The 14455-nt window shown below is 40.4% G+C and overlaps 1 protein-coding gene across 1 annotated transcript in view; it reads right to left on the bottom strand.

Annotated features, from left to right (window-relative positions):
• Nucleotides 1-3451: 3451 nt before the first annotated feature.
• The window catches only part of LOC309411864 (protein spinster homolog 3-like), a gene marked incomplete at both ends in the record, with an annotated part of 29057 nt that continues 18053 nt past the window's right edge, over nt 3452-14455 (bottom strand). The window contains 3 exons of the mRNA XM_082008619.1: nt 3452-3619; nt 6381-6479; nt 13988-14053. Coding sequence (XP_081864745.1) covers nt 3452-3619; nt 6381-6479; nt 13988-14053 — 333 coding nt within the window. The remainder of the gene's footprint in view (nt 3620-6380; nt 6480-13987; nt 14054-14455) is intronic.

Here is a 14455-nt window from a genome sequence, read left to right as displayed (position 1 = left end):
CCAGCACTAAGAAACTGTTGTGTTAACCCCTCAGTGCAGAATTTGGTGCCACCTGCTAAGAAGCAAATTCAAGACATGCAGAAGATTTTAAGAAATTCTACTCCTTTTACATATCTTAGTGAGGAAGTTTTATCGTTATTTAAGTCAGAGGGCCAAACAGATAATGGAAAGTTTCCCTGTGTTGGAGGCAGAGCCTCCCAGGGCACGCACGAATTGCCTCACACAGGCAGTGCACCTTTGCATGACCTCTAAGTCAGCAGTTCTCAGCAAAACAGAGGACAGTGCAGCTCCAGCGAGGCTCGGGCACAGCTCAGAGCATCCAACCTCTTGGCTTGGATGTTAGTCTTGCTAAAATGCAAAAAAAAAGAAAAAAACCCCACAAAAATAAAAGTCCTCTCCCCTTACATTGCAAAGAAAAGAGAGAAGCATTTGAAAAGATGGAATTGAACTAGTCAGCGTGATCCTGCTAATTTCTAGGCACTGACTTTCACAAAGGAGATAAGAGTAGGAGTAGGAATGAGTTTGTCACGAACTTCACGTACCGTCTACAGAACAGCATTTGGCATCTCTTGCTCATATGTCAAATGAGTGCCTCCGCAGTACTCCAGATACAGTTTCTGATTTTTTTTTAAGAAGAATTTAATGCTGACTTAACAAAAGTGATAAACAGATCATCTGTTTACAGGGCAAATCATGAACATACCAATAGAGAAGTACTATCAAGCTGCTTAAATCCTGCTATAGCTGAATAATGGGGAAAACTGTTCTCAAGATCTTGACCTGTCTGCCTGAATTTCAAGGAATCAGCTGTGGTGTTGGGGGCATCTGGTTTGCAGCTGTAGACGATTTTAGCAATTGCAAACTTTATCTCTGGAGTTTGGCAACAGAGGTAGACTATTGTCATTCTGTTACTGATTCTCAGAGCTCTGTAAATCCAAGCTCAACTCCTTTCATAGTATCAGGTTACCTTATAGAATGAATCCTTTACAAAAACTGTATCATTACCTAATACCGATATTCCCAGGCATTTTCAGAATTAGGCTGTACATAATATACATGTCTATATATTGTATACAAGAGACTTGAAGCACAATGGAGATCTTTATGGTGGTACGCTTATATGCAGCCTCTGAGAAATACTGGTAAAATGCTAAGGAAGGTTCTGGCACTGTTGTGTCTAGTTGTCACTAGCAAACATCATAGAATTGAACAAAATCAAAATAATTTTATGGCATCAAATACTGACATCACAGAACTCTTCCATCAGTTTCTGGGCATAAAGTTATGTAACAGTAAATGCTATCCAGTGAAGGTGCTGCTGTACAACATATTGCATTGGTGAATTCCACCTCATCTCAAAATTTAACTTTTCGACAAAGCCGCTGTTTGCGAGGCATGTGGATATCAACAAACAGCACACATGGTACAGTAACAGTGTACCAGATGAATCTCAGGCTCTTGCAAGTCCAACCTCAAGTATGCAGTGAGTTGAGGTAGCCTCAAAGAATGTTTTTGGACCTCCCAAATTCATCCTATGATGAGGCATTGGTGCGAAGTGAACTGTCCTCCCTCTAGCTGGAAGACAAATGCTACAAATTTCACCAGGTCTGCCAAATATAAGCAAGAGGCTTCAGTCCAAACATTGCTACCAGGTAGCTTAAAAAAATAGCCTGAAAAATGTTAAGACAAGCACTTAGGACCTCTACAAGCTGGTGTGTCTGTATCCAATAGTAGAAATCCACATGAATTTCCAAAAAGTCAGTGGTATAATGGCTTTGGCTAAGTTTTTACAAGCAGCAGAAGCTGCTCAGGCTTTTAGAATACCAACTTTTATTTTAAAGACAATTATTACACTTTTACTGAGTACCACAAAAAAAGTTTCTCTATTATTTCCTGTAATGGCATAAGTTCTGGCCAAATTTCACTACCCAGGTTTAAGTCAGGTTTCAGAAATGATTTTTTAAAAATGAGGGGGAGAGAGGGAGAAAAAAAACTGCAGTTGCTGAATTATGCTATTTATAATGATATTAGATATTCACAGTCGTTACAGGAATATTGTGCTGCATGTTCCTTGTGATTTACTGGGAGAATCAGGCGAGATTCTGAACACTTCACAATTCACTTGCTAATATCTTCCTCAGGCTTTGGCTTTAAGGTGCTGCTGGGAACGACACCATCTCAAACGATGAAAGTCGGCCACGTTAATCATGTCCTGTTTGGCACCTGGCATTTAATTACGACAATAGATACCACATCCAAAGCCTTATGCAGTTTAGAGATAAGATCTCGAATGGATCATCATGTTTAAGTGGTTTTACAGCTACTGCTGTTCACTCATCAGAGGAGATACTTACCCAAGGCCTGAGGATACACTGAAGAGCTTCAAAGGATTATAAAGAGGCTGTTAACATATTACATACAAAATGATCACAACCCTCCACTCTTGAGTCTGACACTTACTTTGATACTTTCTTCTTCTCTTGTTCATTTCAGATGACTGAAAACACTTTTTGTACTATCTACATTTTCCAAATTCTACAGGCAAATCTTATCCTGCTGAGAATTCATAGGCCTCCCTTCCTCATCTCCGTGAGATATGCTGCCTTAGATGCTACTGTCTTGTTTAGGCTCACAGTCGTGCCTGTGACAGCTCTATACACTACCTTCTGGAGCTCCTCAGCCCCACAGAATACTCGTGCCTGTTTTGCAGATGGAGGAGGGTTGCCATATGCCAATGCAATACCAATTTTTGACTCACAGTCAAAAGCATCCAAAAAAGTCAGTAAGCAGGATTTTCTGCCATATGGAGGAATTGTTATTTGGCCTTTTCTCTAGCTGTATCTCATTAAGCAAAAAGGGAAGAAAAAGGGGAGGACATTCTTTTCTTCTTTGCAAAACTTGCCCCAGAGTTCATCTTCATTTGAAAGACAGCATTAATTTCTGGTACGTAGAAAACCAAGTCAGAGCAGAAGGAGGTTGTAAGAATCCAGGTGATTAAGGACAGTGTTCTGTCCAATTCAACAGGTTTTCTTTAAGACTTGTACACTTTGAATATGACTTCCTTCAGGGTAGAGGGAGAATGCTAGGACTGGTTCTACTGGGCTCAGAAAGACCAGAGTAGAAAAAGAACTGCACCCCCCATGAAATCCGTAATGGTGCATTACCAACAGTAAAGCTGTTTTATTACCTCCGTAGACTGCAGCATTTTGAAGTTGTCAATAATAGCACTTCCCTGAACGTTGTGTGTTCTGCTCTCTGTTTTGCTCAATATGGGAGGTTTGTTTAATCTGAGACTGGGATTAATTTAACCTGGGATTTTGCTTTTATTTTTTTCTAGAAACATGATGCAGACATTTGTGTTTTAACTTTACAGATACAGATATCATGGCTAGTGTACAAACAGGGAAGCAATCAGATACAGGTTTAAAAGTTATAAAGACATATAGAAACCTCAAAGCCACTCCGCTTCCTTGTGATCTTCTTCAATGTAGAAAGATGTCAGGAGGAAAAAACCTCCTCCAAAGACACCAACAAAAGCACACATGATGAAGCTGTACTGCATGCTCCAGAAACTCCACTGGAATGAGTGAGCGTTCTTGGCCTGGATTGCATCGGAGATCTAGTGAGTGAACAAAACTGTCATTAATCTGGGATAACATCATCTTCCTCTCTTGGTTTAAGCAGACTGTTTGCAGTGTGGTCCTTGAAAAGAATAAAACCAGGCAGATAGGGGCTAAAAGCCTGCTACCAAAGTTTGTCAAACCCGGTACCCAGTACCCCTATACTTCACTGCTTCCCAGCTTCCATTTGGTCAAGGAATCTCATGTTCTTCTGTACCTTCAGTGCTTGCAGTCACAAGAGAAGGAAATACTGCAACCAATGTTTATAATGTTTGGTAAACATTAATTCATTTTCCCATTTTCCCATTTCCAGATAGCTAGCGCAGGACAGGCATTTGGCAATTAACTTTATCATTTCTTGATGTTATCTGATAACTTTATCCATCCCAACAGCAACACAGGCACAAGCAGCAACACTCATTAAAAAGGGGAGAGCTGGAAATTAATTTGAGACAAGAGTGGAGTTTGCTTTGGAGCCAAACAGCATTTGAGGAGTCATGGAGCGACATTATGAGGAACTGGGAAGACAAAGATACAAGGCAGCTGCTTTTTGCACTGGTTGGAGGATAATATTGTAAAATCTATAAATGATACACATTAATTTTATTTTTGTAGACAGAAAGAAAAGCTGATTTCATGAAACTCAATAAGATTCAATACTTAACCCAGAAACTTAAAATCTCTTGTTAGCATAAACAAAGAGATGAATGTTGAATGCAGTCATTTTTATTCCCACATTTGTTCTTGATGGTTAGAATACACTATGTGACTTGAAATACACAAATATGAGACAGCTTTTGCTGGGTTCAGTATGATTATTTATGACAGTTTAGGCAGATAAGAGCAAGATCAACTCTAAATGGGCAAGAGTCTACAGCAAGCATAATGGCCAAAATACAAACCTAATGCATTTAATTTTATAATGCTTAGTAAGAAAATCTCTGGAGCACCAAGGGGAGAAAAACAGACTCTGAAGACTGTTCCCTGACTCTCCAGCCAGTTTTTAAGCCAAAGGACTAGCTGAAGCAGGTTAGTAAACAATAGCATGACATGAATGTAGAAGATTCAGTGGTTAATCAATCAACAGCAGACATGGGCAATGTTGGTGTATTGGTTCACAGAAGCATTCCAGAAGACAGTGTTGTGCTCACTGCATAGGACCCTGCTTGGACATACGGCAGTTTTATTCCTGGATTTATTGTCTCTGTTCTTCGCAAAGTTGCAAGGTTACCTGAGGTTAATCTCATCCAGATAAGCTTTTTTTGTCTTCACACTTTTCGACTAGCTGCTATTTAAGGCAACTGCATGCAAGGTACTGCATCAGAAGTATTCTGCACACAGTTACTAGCAGGATGCAGCAGCACATTCAGCAGGGAGCCTCAATTCTGTCTGTGCCTCAAAGATGGCAAAGAACAGCGGATAAGGTACACAAACATTTTCATCTTTCAGGCAGGAAGCATAAATCAATAGAATAGTCAAAGAAGGAAGAATGCAGAAGACATGTTTCAGCTTTTAAGGTACCTCCCATTTTTGTATATCTTTTCAGCCATTTTTCATAACACAGGGATGTTGGTTATTATGTTCCGCCATGCATACAGCCAAATCAGTGTAAGGACAATAGTTTCATAATAGACACCAATGACCAAAGTGATCTCTTCATTTGCCAAAAAAAGAGAGCCAGCAGGAGGAATCTCTCAGTGGGAGAGGACCGTCTTCTCTGCCAGACAGATTACACAGTTGAGACTCCAGTTTTCACCCAGTTGAGGGCAAGGGGGATCTCCTGTTTGGCTGCACCAGCAGCAGCTGTGCCTGCAGGCTCAGCTCACTTGGGCGTTTCTGTCTGGCTCTATCTAAACCTAACACTGTTAACATGTGATAAAGAAAGAACAGATATTCCTGAGATGATCTTCTTAAAATAAACTTCCATGTAAACAAAACTTTAAAGCAACAACAACTCGCTCACTCTTCCATGTCCACTAAAGCAGAAAAATCAAAGTGTGTGATCGGTTAGCTACTGTGTGCAGAATGACTATGTCTTAAATCAAAAATAATGAAGGAAGGAAACAACACGGACAGATATCATCCACTGGAACTAAACCAAATGAACTGCAAGGAGAAAACAATACTAGGCTGCTTTGCCAGAAGCACCTAAGATCAAGTAAATGTAGGAAGGGCAAAGAATTCAGGTCTCAAGCAATACAGGAATCCAAGGTTAAGGTAATTTGAGACCAGAGCTCTGAATGCCAAATAGTATCAAGAGGCAACTCTTGCAGTCACTCTTGTTCTGATTTTCAAGAGAGCATTGACTAATTGCAAAATTTCAAGCCTTAAGATTTGAAATAAGAGTTTTAGGTTTCAAGATATAAAATGGTATTTGATTAATTTCCATGAAACTCCTCACAAACTTAGCAGAAAGTGTGTAAATCCAAGCACAATACTCACGACACTGTCTTTGTAAAAATGTATGCCTTCAAAAATTGATGAGTTTTCAAATTTAAAATAAAAATAATTTTCCACGCACTGCGTGGAACTACTCACACCTACAGGGATAGGATTATATTCTGCAGTATCACAGGACCAGAAGTTGCATGCACGTAAAAATGGTTAGAAGAATGCCTTTCTGTATTCTAGTATCAAGACCACCAATTTGAGTAACTTCTAATTTTGGACCAGGAAGTGCCTACAATCTGTGAATGTCTGTCTTCCAGTTTCTAAAAGTTTTATCCTAAGGAAAGCTCAATAAGTAGAGAATTCACTTACAATCCCAATGAGATATGGGCTGCCTGCATCTCCCAGCAAATGGCTCACCAAAATCTGCAGGGCAATAGCTGTAGACTGCCGCCTTGGTGTCACAACATACTGAAAAAAAACACAACCCACAAGAGAATGAATATTAACAGAGTGAGTCTCATGAATGGCCAACTACTTATGTAACATCCTAGAAAGATGAATATATTAATTTTATATATTTCATATTCAAACACTGTTTACAAGTTTAGAGACGAGAAGTTATTCTGAGCGAAAGAGTACACCGGATGTTTTGTTGAGGAAAAAACCTTTCAAGAAAGCAACACACAAGGGGAGATGACAATAAAGTAGGAAAAACATGACTCCCCTGCCTCCATTTGTAGACTCACAGCAGGTTGTACAGATTCCCTTGGTCATGCAACTAATAGAAACCTCTAGCAGTCCTACTGATGTACTGTCAGCACTGACAGCCTCTGAGGAAAATCTCGTATGACACTCTGTCAGCAGGCATGGTCTAGACTGTGGGGCGGAAAAATGGGTACCCAGAACATGAATTAGTCACCATGGCTATGAAGGATGTCAGCTGAGACCTTGCAGACCACCTGAAGACAGAGGGAGGGGATCCAACCTGCCAGACCAGAAGGTGGCTGATGGTGCTTTGATGACAGCTTTGATGGCAGAAGTTTGCTGCTTGTAACTGGATAGCACCTGAGATACAGCTAGTCTAGTAACAATACCTCAAAATTACTATGCTTTTGAGTGCATACAGTTTAAATAACAAGTTGAGAAGGAGATGTGGTGCACATGTGGAACACGACAAAGCATCACATAGAACTATTTTTTGAAATGAAATATAGTAATTGGGGGGTAATAAGGGCTCCATGTCTGTGCTACTGAAGATGAACTGTGCCTGAAGAAGTACAATATGATTCTATATAATTTGTGTCTCTGTCTTTCAATAATACATTTACGCAAAAAGCATTCACAGGCAGAATAAGGCAGGAGCAATATTAAACCTTTATACCTTGTCCAACGACTTGCTCATATCAGAGACAAAATGTGTCGTATTCTCCCAGTCCTCTATTCCCCAACTTGATTTTTTTGGAAACTGATCTGAACATCACTTAGGGCGTCTCAAACACTAAAAGGGTGACTGCTGTTTTACCAAGAGACAAACTCAAGGTACATAACCTATACTGTGGCTCTATAGCTGCCTTCAAGGAAACACTAACATGCATGGCAAGTGGGGTTCAGAAGAAGAAAAAGATCCTCCTCTCACATTTAACTTGGAGGTTTTTTACCATTCTTTGTGTTTAAAGAGGCCTCTGGATATTATATAAAAAAATATTTACCTACCACTAAGATGTAGCTGTGTCACAGTAGCGACATTAATGCCACATCTTTAGGGTGAGTGGAACTGCATTAATGGGCATTAAAACAGGTGGGTAAGGAAGCAACATTGTCCAAGACACCAAGGTTAATTACTCTTGTGAGAATAAGAGCAAAAAATACTTCAGTGCCACATGCAGTTGGGACCCATACAATACCAGTAAGTTACAGCATTTTAACTATACTGAAACTACAAGTCCATAGCACAGATGCAGAAACAGGAAGGACAATAAGCTATATCAGTGTAATGGTTTGCATTCAGGACTGGATCGACAGAGGATTCTGTAGCACTGCATTCCTTTCCCTCTTGAAGCACCCCATCTGCAGGAGCTAGGATGACATACATTCTTGGAGCACATATAGAATCAAAACACCCAAAAAACATTATTTTAAACTCATTCATAGAATAATGCACAATTTACATCCTGTAGTTTAAGTATCATGCCAAGCTTTTTTCTATTGCTATGGTTTTCGTGCTGTATGTCTCTCTCTCACATACCTATTTCTATCATTTTCTCTTACGTTAGACAAGATGTATGTGCTGCGGAGTCTTTCCCTAAAACGCAGCTCTTCTGGGGGCTGCCGATTTGGACAAGGTCACCTATTTTCACAAGGTTTCTAGGAAATCGCGTCTTCCTGAGGTGTCTAACTCTTTATCAAACTTGGTTGAAATCCATGGTTTCAAAACTTAAAGAGAAAGCGGACACAGATTCTAGTAAGTCTTGTTTCCTTAGGAAGTGAGGCTATGAATCCCGTTTAGATTTAACAGAACATTTGATCTAAAATGAGAAAAAAAAAAATAGACAGATTTCCCCCAGCACAATTATAGCCAACTTGGCTATCTGTCCTCTTATCTCTGCCTAGTAAACCCTTCTTGTGGCCAGTGTTTTCTAAGCAGGAACATGCCTTACACCCTGCTGGAATGCCAGAAACACAGCAATGAGCAGTGACGTCCATTTTTCTACAGCCAAATTTTCTCTGTTCAGAGAGGGAGTTTCTCAAGAGCTCATGTAACTCATTCCATTCAGCGGGAGCCTTTTCGTCCTGCTTACCCCATATTGCAACCAATTTCAGAAACAGTCCACATTGGCAGTGCGCCTCTTAGCCAGAAATGGCCACAAACTTGGGTACACAAATCACTCAACATCTTAAAACAGCACCTTTGCACCCAGTAAAAGCACTCTATACAACGCAGTTTTATTAAAAGACACAACATCCTTCTTTACTTTGTACACATACAGCTAGCTTGTGTCCCTTTCCCTTCCTAGTCTCTCCAAAGTAGCTATTTCTAACCATGGATGGAACATTCATTTTTCATTAGGGATATTTAAATAGAGTGCTTCAACAATAATAAATATTAAAACAGGGGTGTCTTGGAGATCTCTTCAGAATTACAGAAAACCACTTTAATGTCATGTTGCCATCACACTGCATCCAGTCCCCTGCCAGTGTAAGAACAGTCATGTCAGATTGGCTGATCTGGAAGCTGAAATCCTTGTCATCCATGGGATGAAGGAACAGCTCCTCCTCACTGTGGTCATGGCACACTTTGGCCCAGACTGAGCGCATGCAGTCTACCCTAGGTTTATTTTCTCTCAGAACCTGCCTGGAGTACCAGTTGAGCATCTGCACTTTGTGAACAGGCTCTTGTAGAGAAACTACAGCAGGAAACTCTGAGCTTGGAAAGTAGACCTTGCTATGACAGACTGTACTCGACTGGAGGCTTTCTTGGCTCTCCAAGGATATCATGTCATCTGTCCTAGACGCAGATTTCTTTTCTTTTCTTGATAATGACAGGCTGTGTTTGAGAAATACAAATCAAATATTGCTATGCACTTAATACATTGTAGGCATTGCAAGCATAAGAAAAGATAAATGCACTTTCTCTCTCAGTAACCTGCACCACCTCCTTACCACATTTATTTAATATGTCACATCTGTAACAATAAGAGGCACGTGGAACAAAGCTGTAACAAGAAAAATGGAAGGATAGGATGTTTTCTGTGGTGATGAGGCTCACACAAACTCTGCCTGTGCTATTATTCAGGTTCCTCTGCACAGTGGAAATCATATGCAAGAGCTCAAGACACTGTAGGATTCACTAGGAAAAGAAGAAACCAAACACTCGCACACACAGGGACTTTGAAGTAGCCATAGCATCCTGCCCGGCCACAGTGACTGCCCGGTTACCCACGCCACGTCAACACCCTACATACTGTCATCTCCTAGGAGATCCCAGTCCAGATGCCTTGACAGATAAGCAGGGTGCCCCAAGCTGATACAGTTTGCAAACCCTGTCGTGCTGTCTCTGGAGGTTTTAGAGATCCTCCTGCAGACTGTGTGACAGAGCTGTCAGCTAAAAAAGCAGATGGAACAGACAGGCTGGTAAATGCTCCTATACCTCCCAGAGCACTTCCAAACAAAGACAGGGACGTGTTGGTAACCTTCCCAAACCTTGTATTAGTTTCCAGTTCCAGCATCTATGCTATTAGCTGACAAAAACCTAAAAGACACAGTCCCATTACCTCACAGATGGCAAACACATTTGATAAGGGACACTCCATGTACAGCCTCCCAGTAAGTCAGCGTATTGTAAGCAAGGCAGCTACAGCACTTCTCCACTTGCACATTGTGACTGTAGTTGTACAGTAGATAGCTTCATGTTTACAGTTGAATAAGAGGCACAAAGGTTGCTACACGCAACGCATCTTGATGTATTAGCCACAAAGAAAGAAAGTCCTTATCATTCAGTCAGCATCTTCCTTTGTCTTCAGCTCCACAGGTTGCAGGATAAATGAATTCCTAGCTACATTGTCTGGCTAGTAGTGCCATGTGGGAAGAAAGAAAAGTCATTGTCATGGCAAAATGAGAACATGCATTAGCAAATCCAGCCACATTATCAGAAATCCTACTAGTTCACATGGGAAACAATGCAAAAACAGAAATTACTGTTGTTATCTATAGCACCCTTCAGTCAATGTAATAGCAGTCGTACACTGTACCCATGGCTTTTCAGCAGGATGAAACACAACTCCCAAATAAGACTGCCACTAAATGAGCAGACATCCACAAATTCAGCTGAATTCCATCATTTTTTTGAAAAAACAACTAGTAAGATTTAGAATTCAACAGATCCAACCTGAAGCACATTCATGGCAACGTCTGCTCTCAGGGGGAGCACGCCACTACAGAGCTCTGTTCCACCAAACTTTTCACCTTCCCACTTGTTGCCAATTGATGCAATATTGCTTGTACCTAAAATCAAAAGTTTCTAAAATAAATACAAATGAGGGGTGTCAGTCACTCAGGAGACAAGAACTTCCTCCTTTTCTGGATTTACATGGATCCAGGATATGGCAATGGTACTCCCAATAGACATCCTGCAGGCTGGAATATGATGCAGCATTCACTGAGCAAGCTGAGACCTGAGTAACTGAACTGACTGAAAGCACAGCTCCTTGCAGACTTTGCAGTTTAGGTTCAGAAAGGAACTGAAGGAAAGACTTGACAGCATCACCTGCCTTACCTTCCCCATTGTATATCAACAGGATCTAACTCAGTGATGTCACCTTCCTCTTTAACAATGACAGAGGAGAGAATTAAAATGCAGATGTAAAAGTTCAATGAAAAGTAAATAGAGAAACTTTAAAAAAATCCTCAGTGGTGCCTCAACTGATGTAAAAAGAATGCTAACTGTAATAGTACTTGGTTCTGTTGCAAAAACCTAGTGATTTCAAAATAAACTGAAATAGAAGCTAATAAAAATTTCATTTTGGGCCAGTGATAGTTTTTCTGCACCTCTTCACTGCTTCAAGGCTAAAGCTCTTGTCTCATAGGTTAATTGTCTCTGACCATTCTTTGAGAGTCAAAGAAGAAACAAAACCCTTTTGCTGCTGGCTGAGGTTTTAAGCAGGCAGCCAATTCACTAACGCTGACTGCAATTTTTTTTTTAATTAAAATTCCAGAGTGCAGAAAACTGACATGTAGACAGCAGTACCATGAAAATGTAACTTGAGAACATAACACCATCGTCAATATCAGCAGAGTTTTGCTGAAGAACCGTGATATATAAGTTGCTTCCTTCCTTCATCTCAGTCAGAAGTAAAGAAAGATTCTTCATGCTATGAAGTGTGAGGATAAACAGGCTCATGTCAACAAGGCAAGGACAAGTCAATGGAATGAGAGTTCCCTAGTGCTTCACAGCTAGTACCTTTTGTCACTAGACAGTGCTCAGCATTTGGCTATATACTTTCACATCCTTTTACATAGAAGACTGTAATAGAGAGACTTTTATCTCTGCTCAGCTTTTCTACCACCTGTTTTTAGTTAGCTGTTAGGAATACCAAGCAAGTTGCGTATCTGAGCAACGAAGACCATAGTGACAGCAACCTCAATTGTATATTTGCAGTTCTTGTGATAGCAAGCAATGATGACAGCCTTGTGGCCAGCTGTGTTCCACACGAGCCACAGGCTGCAAGTTTTCTTTACTTGTGACATGTTATTGTGCATCACTGCATGTTGTGCTACATATTAATGCATCTGCTGTGGTTCTTATATGAAAGTTTTATTGTGACAGTGGAGTTTGCAATAGCAATCTGCAAATAGACTTGCCCTTAGAATGAGAAACTATTACATAAAATGGAAGATGCTCACGTGAATCTTGCTTAGGCTCTCTTCAGCTACTGGTTTTCCATCATTAGGCTGAGGGTGGGAAACAGTCAGAGATTTCTGCTCTGCTTTGCCTTTTTGTGTTTTCTCTCACTTGTCCTGATGGCTTTACACAATTTCCCAACTTTGCTTTCTGTCAGTACCAACTGCATCAGCACTTTGCCCATGCCACACTTGGCTCAACACTCACTGTCTCTCAGGTAGCATCCTGCTTGAAATGTTTGTGCTACAGTCACACCCACCATTCTGCAACACGGTGAGCCCCAGAATAAGATCCCCCAAAGTAAAGAGTCTGGGTTTCATTTGTGATACAGTCCTCTACTCTGTGTAGAAAAGGATAGTGCCAATTTAAATGCTTTGTCTTATGCCCATGGGTAGCAACAAAAGGATTGCCAATCGTTTTAATAGCTCTAGCTTTGGTACTTCAGTCAGCTTTCTGCAGTCTGATTGCTAGATATGAACAAGGTAGACCATTTCCTTGCGTATTTGGCTGATAAACTATATTCAGCTTGTTCATACTATGGATTTTTTTAACAAAAGTCATATAAACTACTTCATAAGACTGTGATGATGCGCATAGTTCGGTGATAGTAACAACAGTATCTGCCCCATGTTTTACATAGACACTGATTAGTGACTGTGGAGCTACAGCATAAACCAAAGGTTGCCAATTTTTTTCTTTGAGTAAAAACTCAAGTACATTAAAAAATTACTAACCCTAAAAGCCCTTGGAATGCTAAAAAGAACTAGCTGCTCATTGATACCTAGACCAACTGTGCCAGAAAATGTGTGCTTTTCACATCACTCCTTTCTACAGAAAATGACAGATGACAGAATTAAAATGAAATAAGGCACTGCTATTCTTTGGGCTTGTGGCACCAGTCCTGGAATCCCCACGAGTCTCAAGCATCGCTGCTTGCCTAACACTTTGGCAATGTAGCACCACTTACGAATTTGACTTGCAAGTGCTGGAATTCATCTGCACTGTATTCTGGAATAAGGGAACTGGCTAATAGTTCACAGAATGATGAACTCTAACGGATTCACTAGCTTTAGTTTATAGAATATTGACTTTCCCTCATTTAGATTATCTTTTCAAAGCTTTGGAGTACAAATATAAAATTTCTGATTATAGACAAGAAGCAACACTTTTTCTGGTGCAGACTATCTTCTAGCAGACATCCAACAACACAAAGCTGTACAGAAAATCCAAACTAGTGTCGGTACTAGCAGCACTAGATACTTCCACTTGCATGAGTTCCATCCAAATCAGTACATCCCTTTTCTGGGCTTACAGTGAGCTTGGACTACTGCACTACCACACCTATATTGTTACTGGACCTATATCGTTACTGGCATCTTTGCACAGCAGTACACGTGGCACGTGATTACATCCCTAACATTGACAGGGTACCAATAAGGGTATTCGTAGTAAGAGTTCATTCATTTCTTCCTAGGAGGCGGAGGTCCTTCTGGCCACCAAGGTGCAGGCTTATGAACAATATTACATTGAGAAAAGCTGAAAAAACTCGAAATAAGGAAATAGTTTCACAAGCACTTACCAACAGTATGTCTGTCACAACAGCCCAGTTTACAAATAAAAACAGTTCTCCAAAAGCAATAAAAATCTGCAAAAAAAAGAAAGCAGTGACTATACATACTGCATTGACCTTCTTTATTGTGAAGATGAAGGCAGTCTCACTGACTATGCTTATCTATGTAAGAGTTGGTGTACATAGCAATCTATAAATTAAACATCTCTGTCTATGCTTACAAACACTAACTTCATCTTAAAAGGGGGGAAAGGGACCAGGGAAGTTATGTGGGTTGCTTTATGTCACAAATCCTCGGCAGAAGAGCCAAAACAGGTAACATATACCACCCTCCCAAATAAACTGTAACGAACTGCTGAACCCAAGAAGAGAAAAGCAAGAGACTGTGAAAAGAAACATTCCACACAGGTTTAAAAAGTGATCAAAGATATCCCTTTGCTTGGGTTTCCAAATGAAACCAATGTAACAGCTCTGTGC

Source organism: Phaethon aethereus (genome assembly GCF_964289735.1).
Source record: "Phaethon aethereus genome assembly, chromosome: 19".
Lineage (NCBI taxonomy): Eukaryota > Metazoa > Chordata > Aves > Phaethontiformes > Phaethontidae > Phaethon > Phaethon aethereus.
The sequence above is the reverse complement of the archived record's forward strand: the minus strand, read 5'-3'. Positions and strand labels throughout refer to the sequence as shown.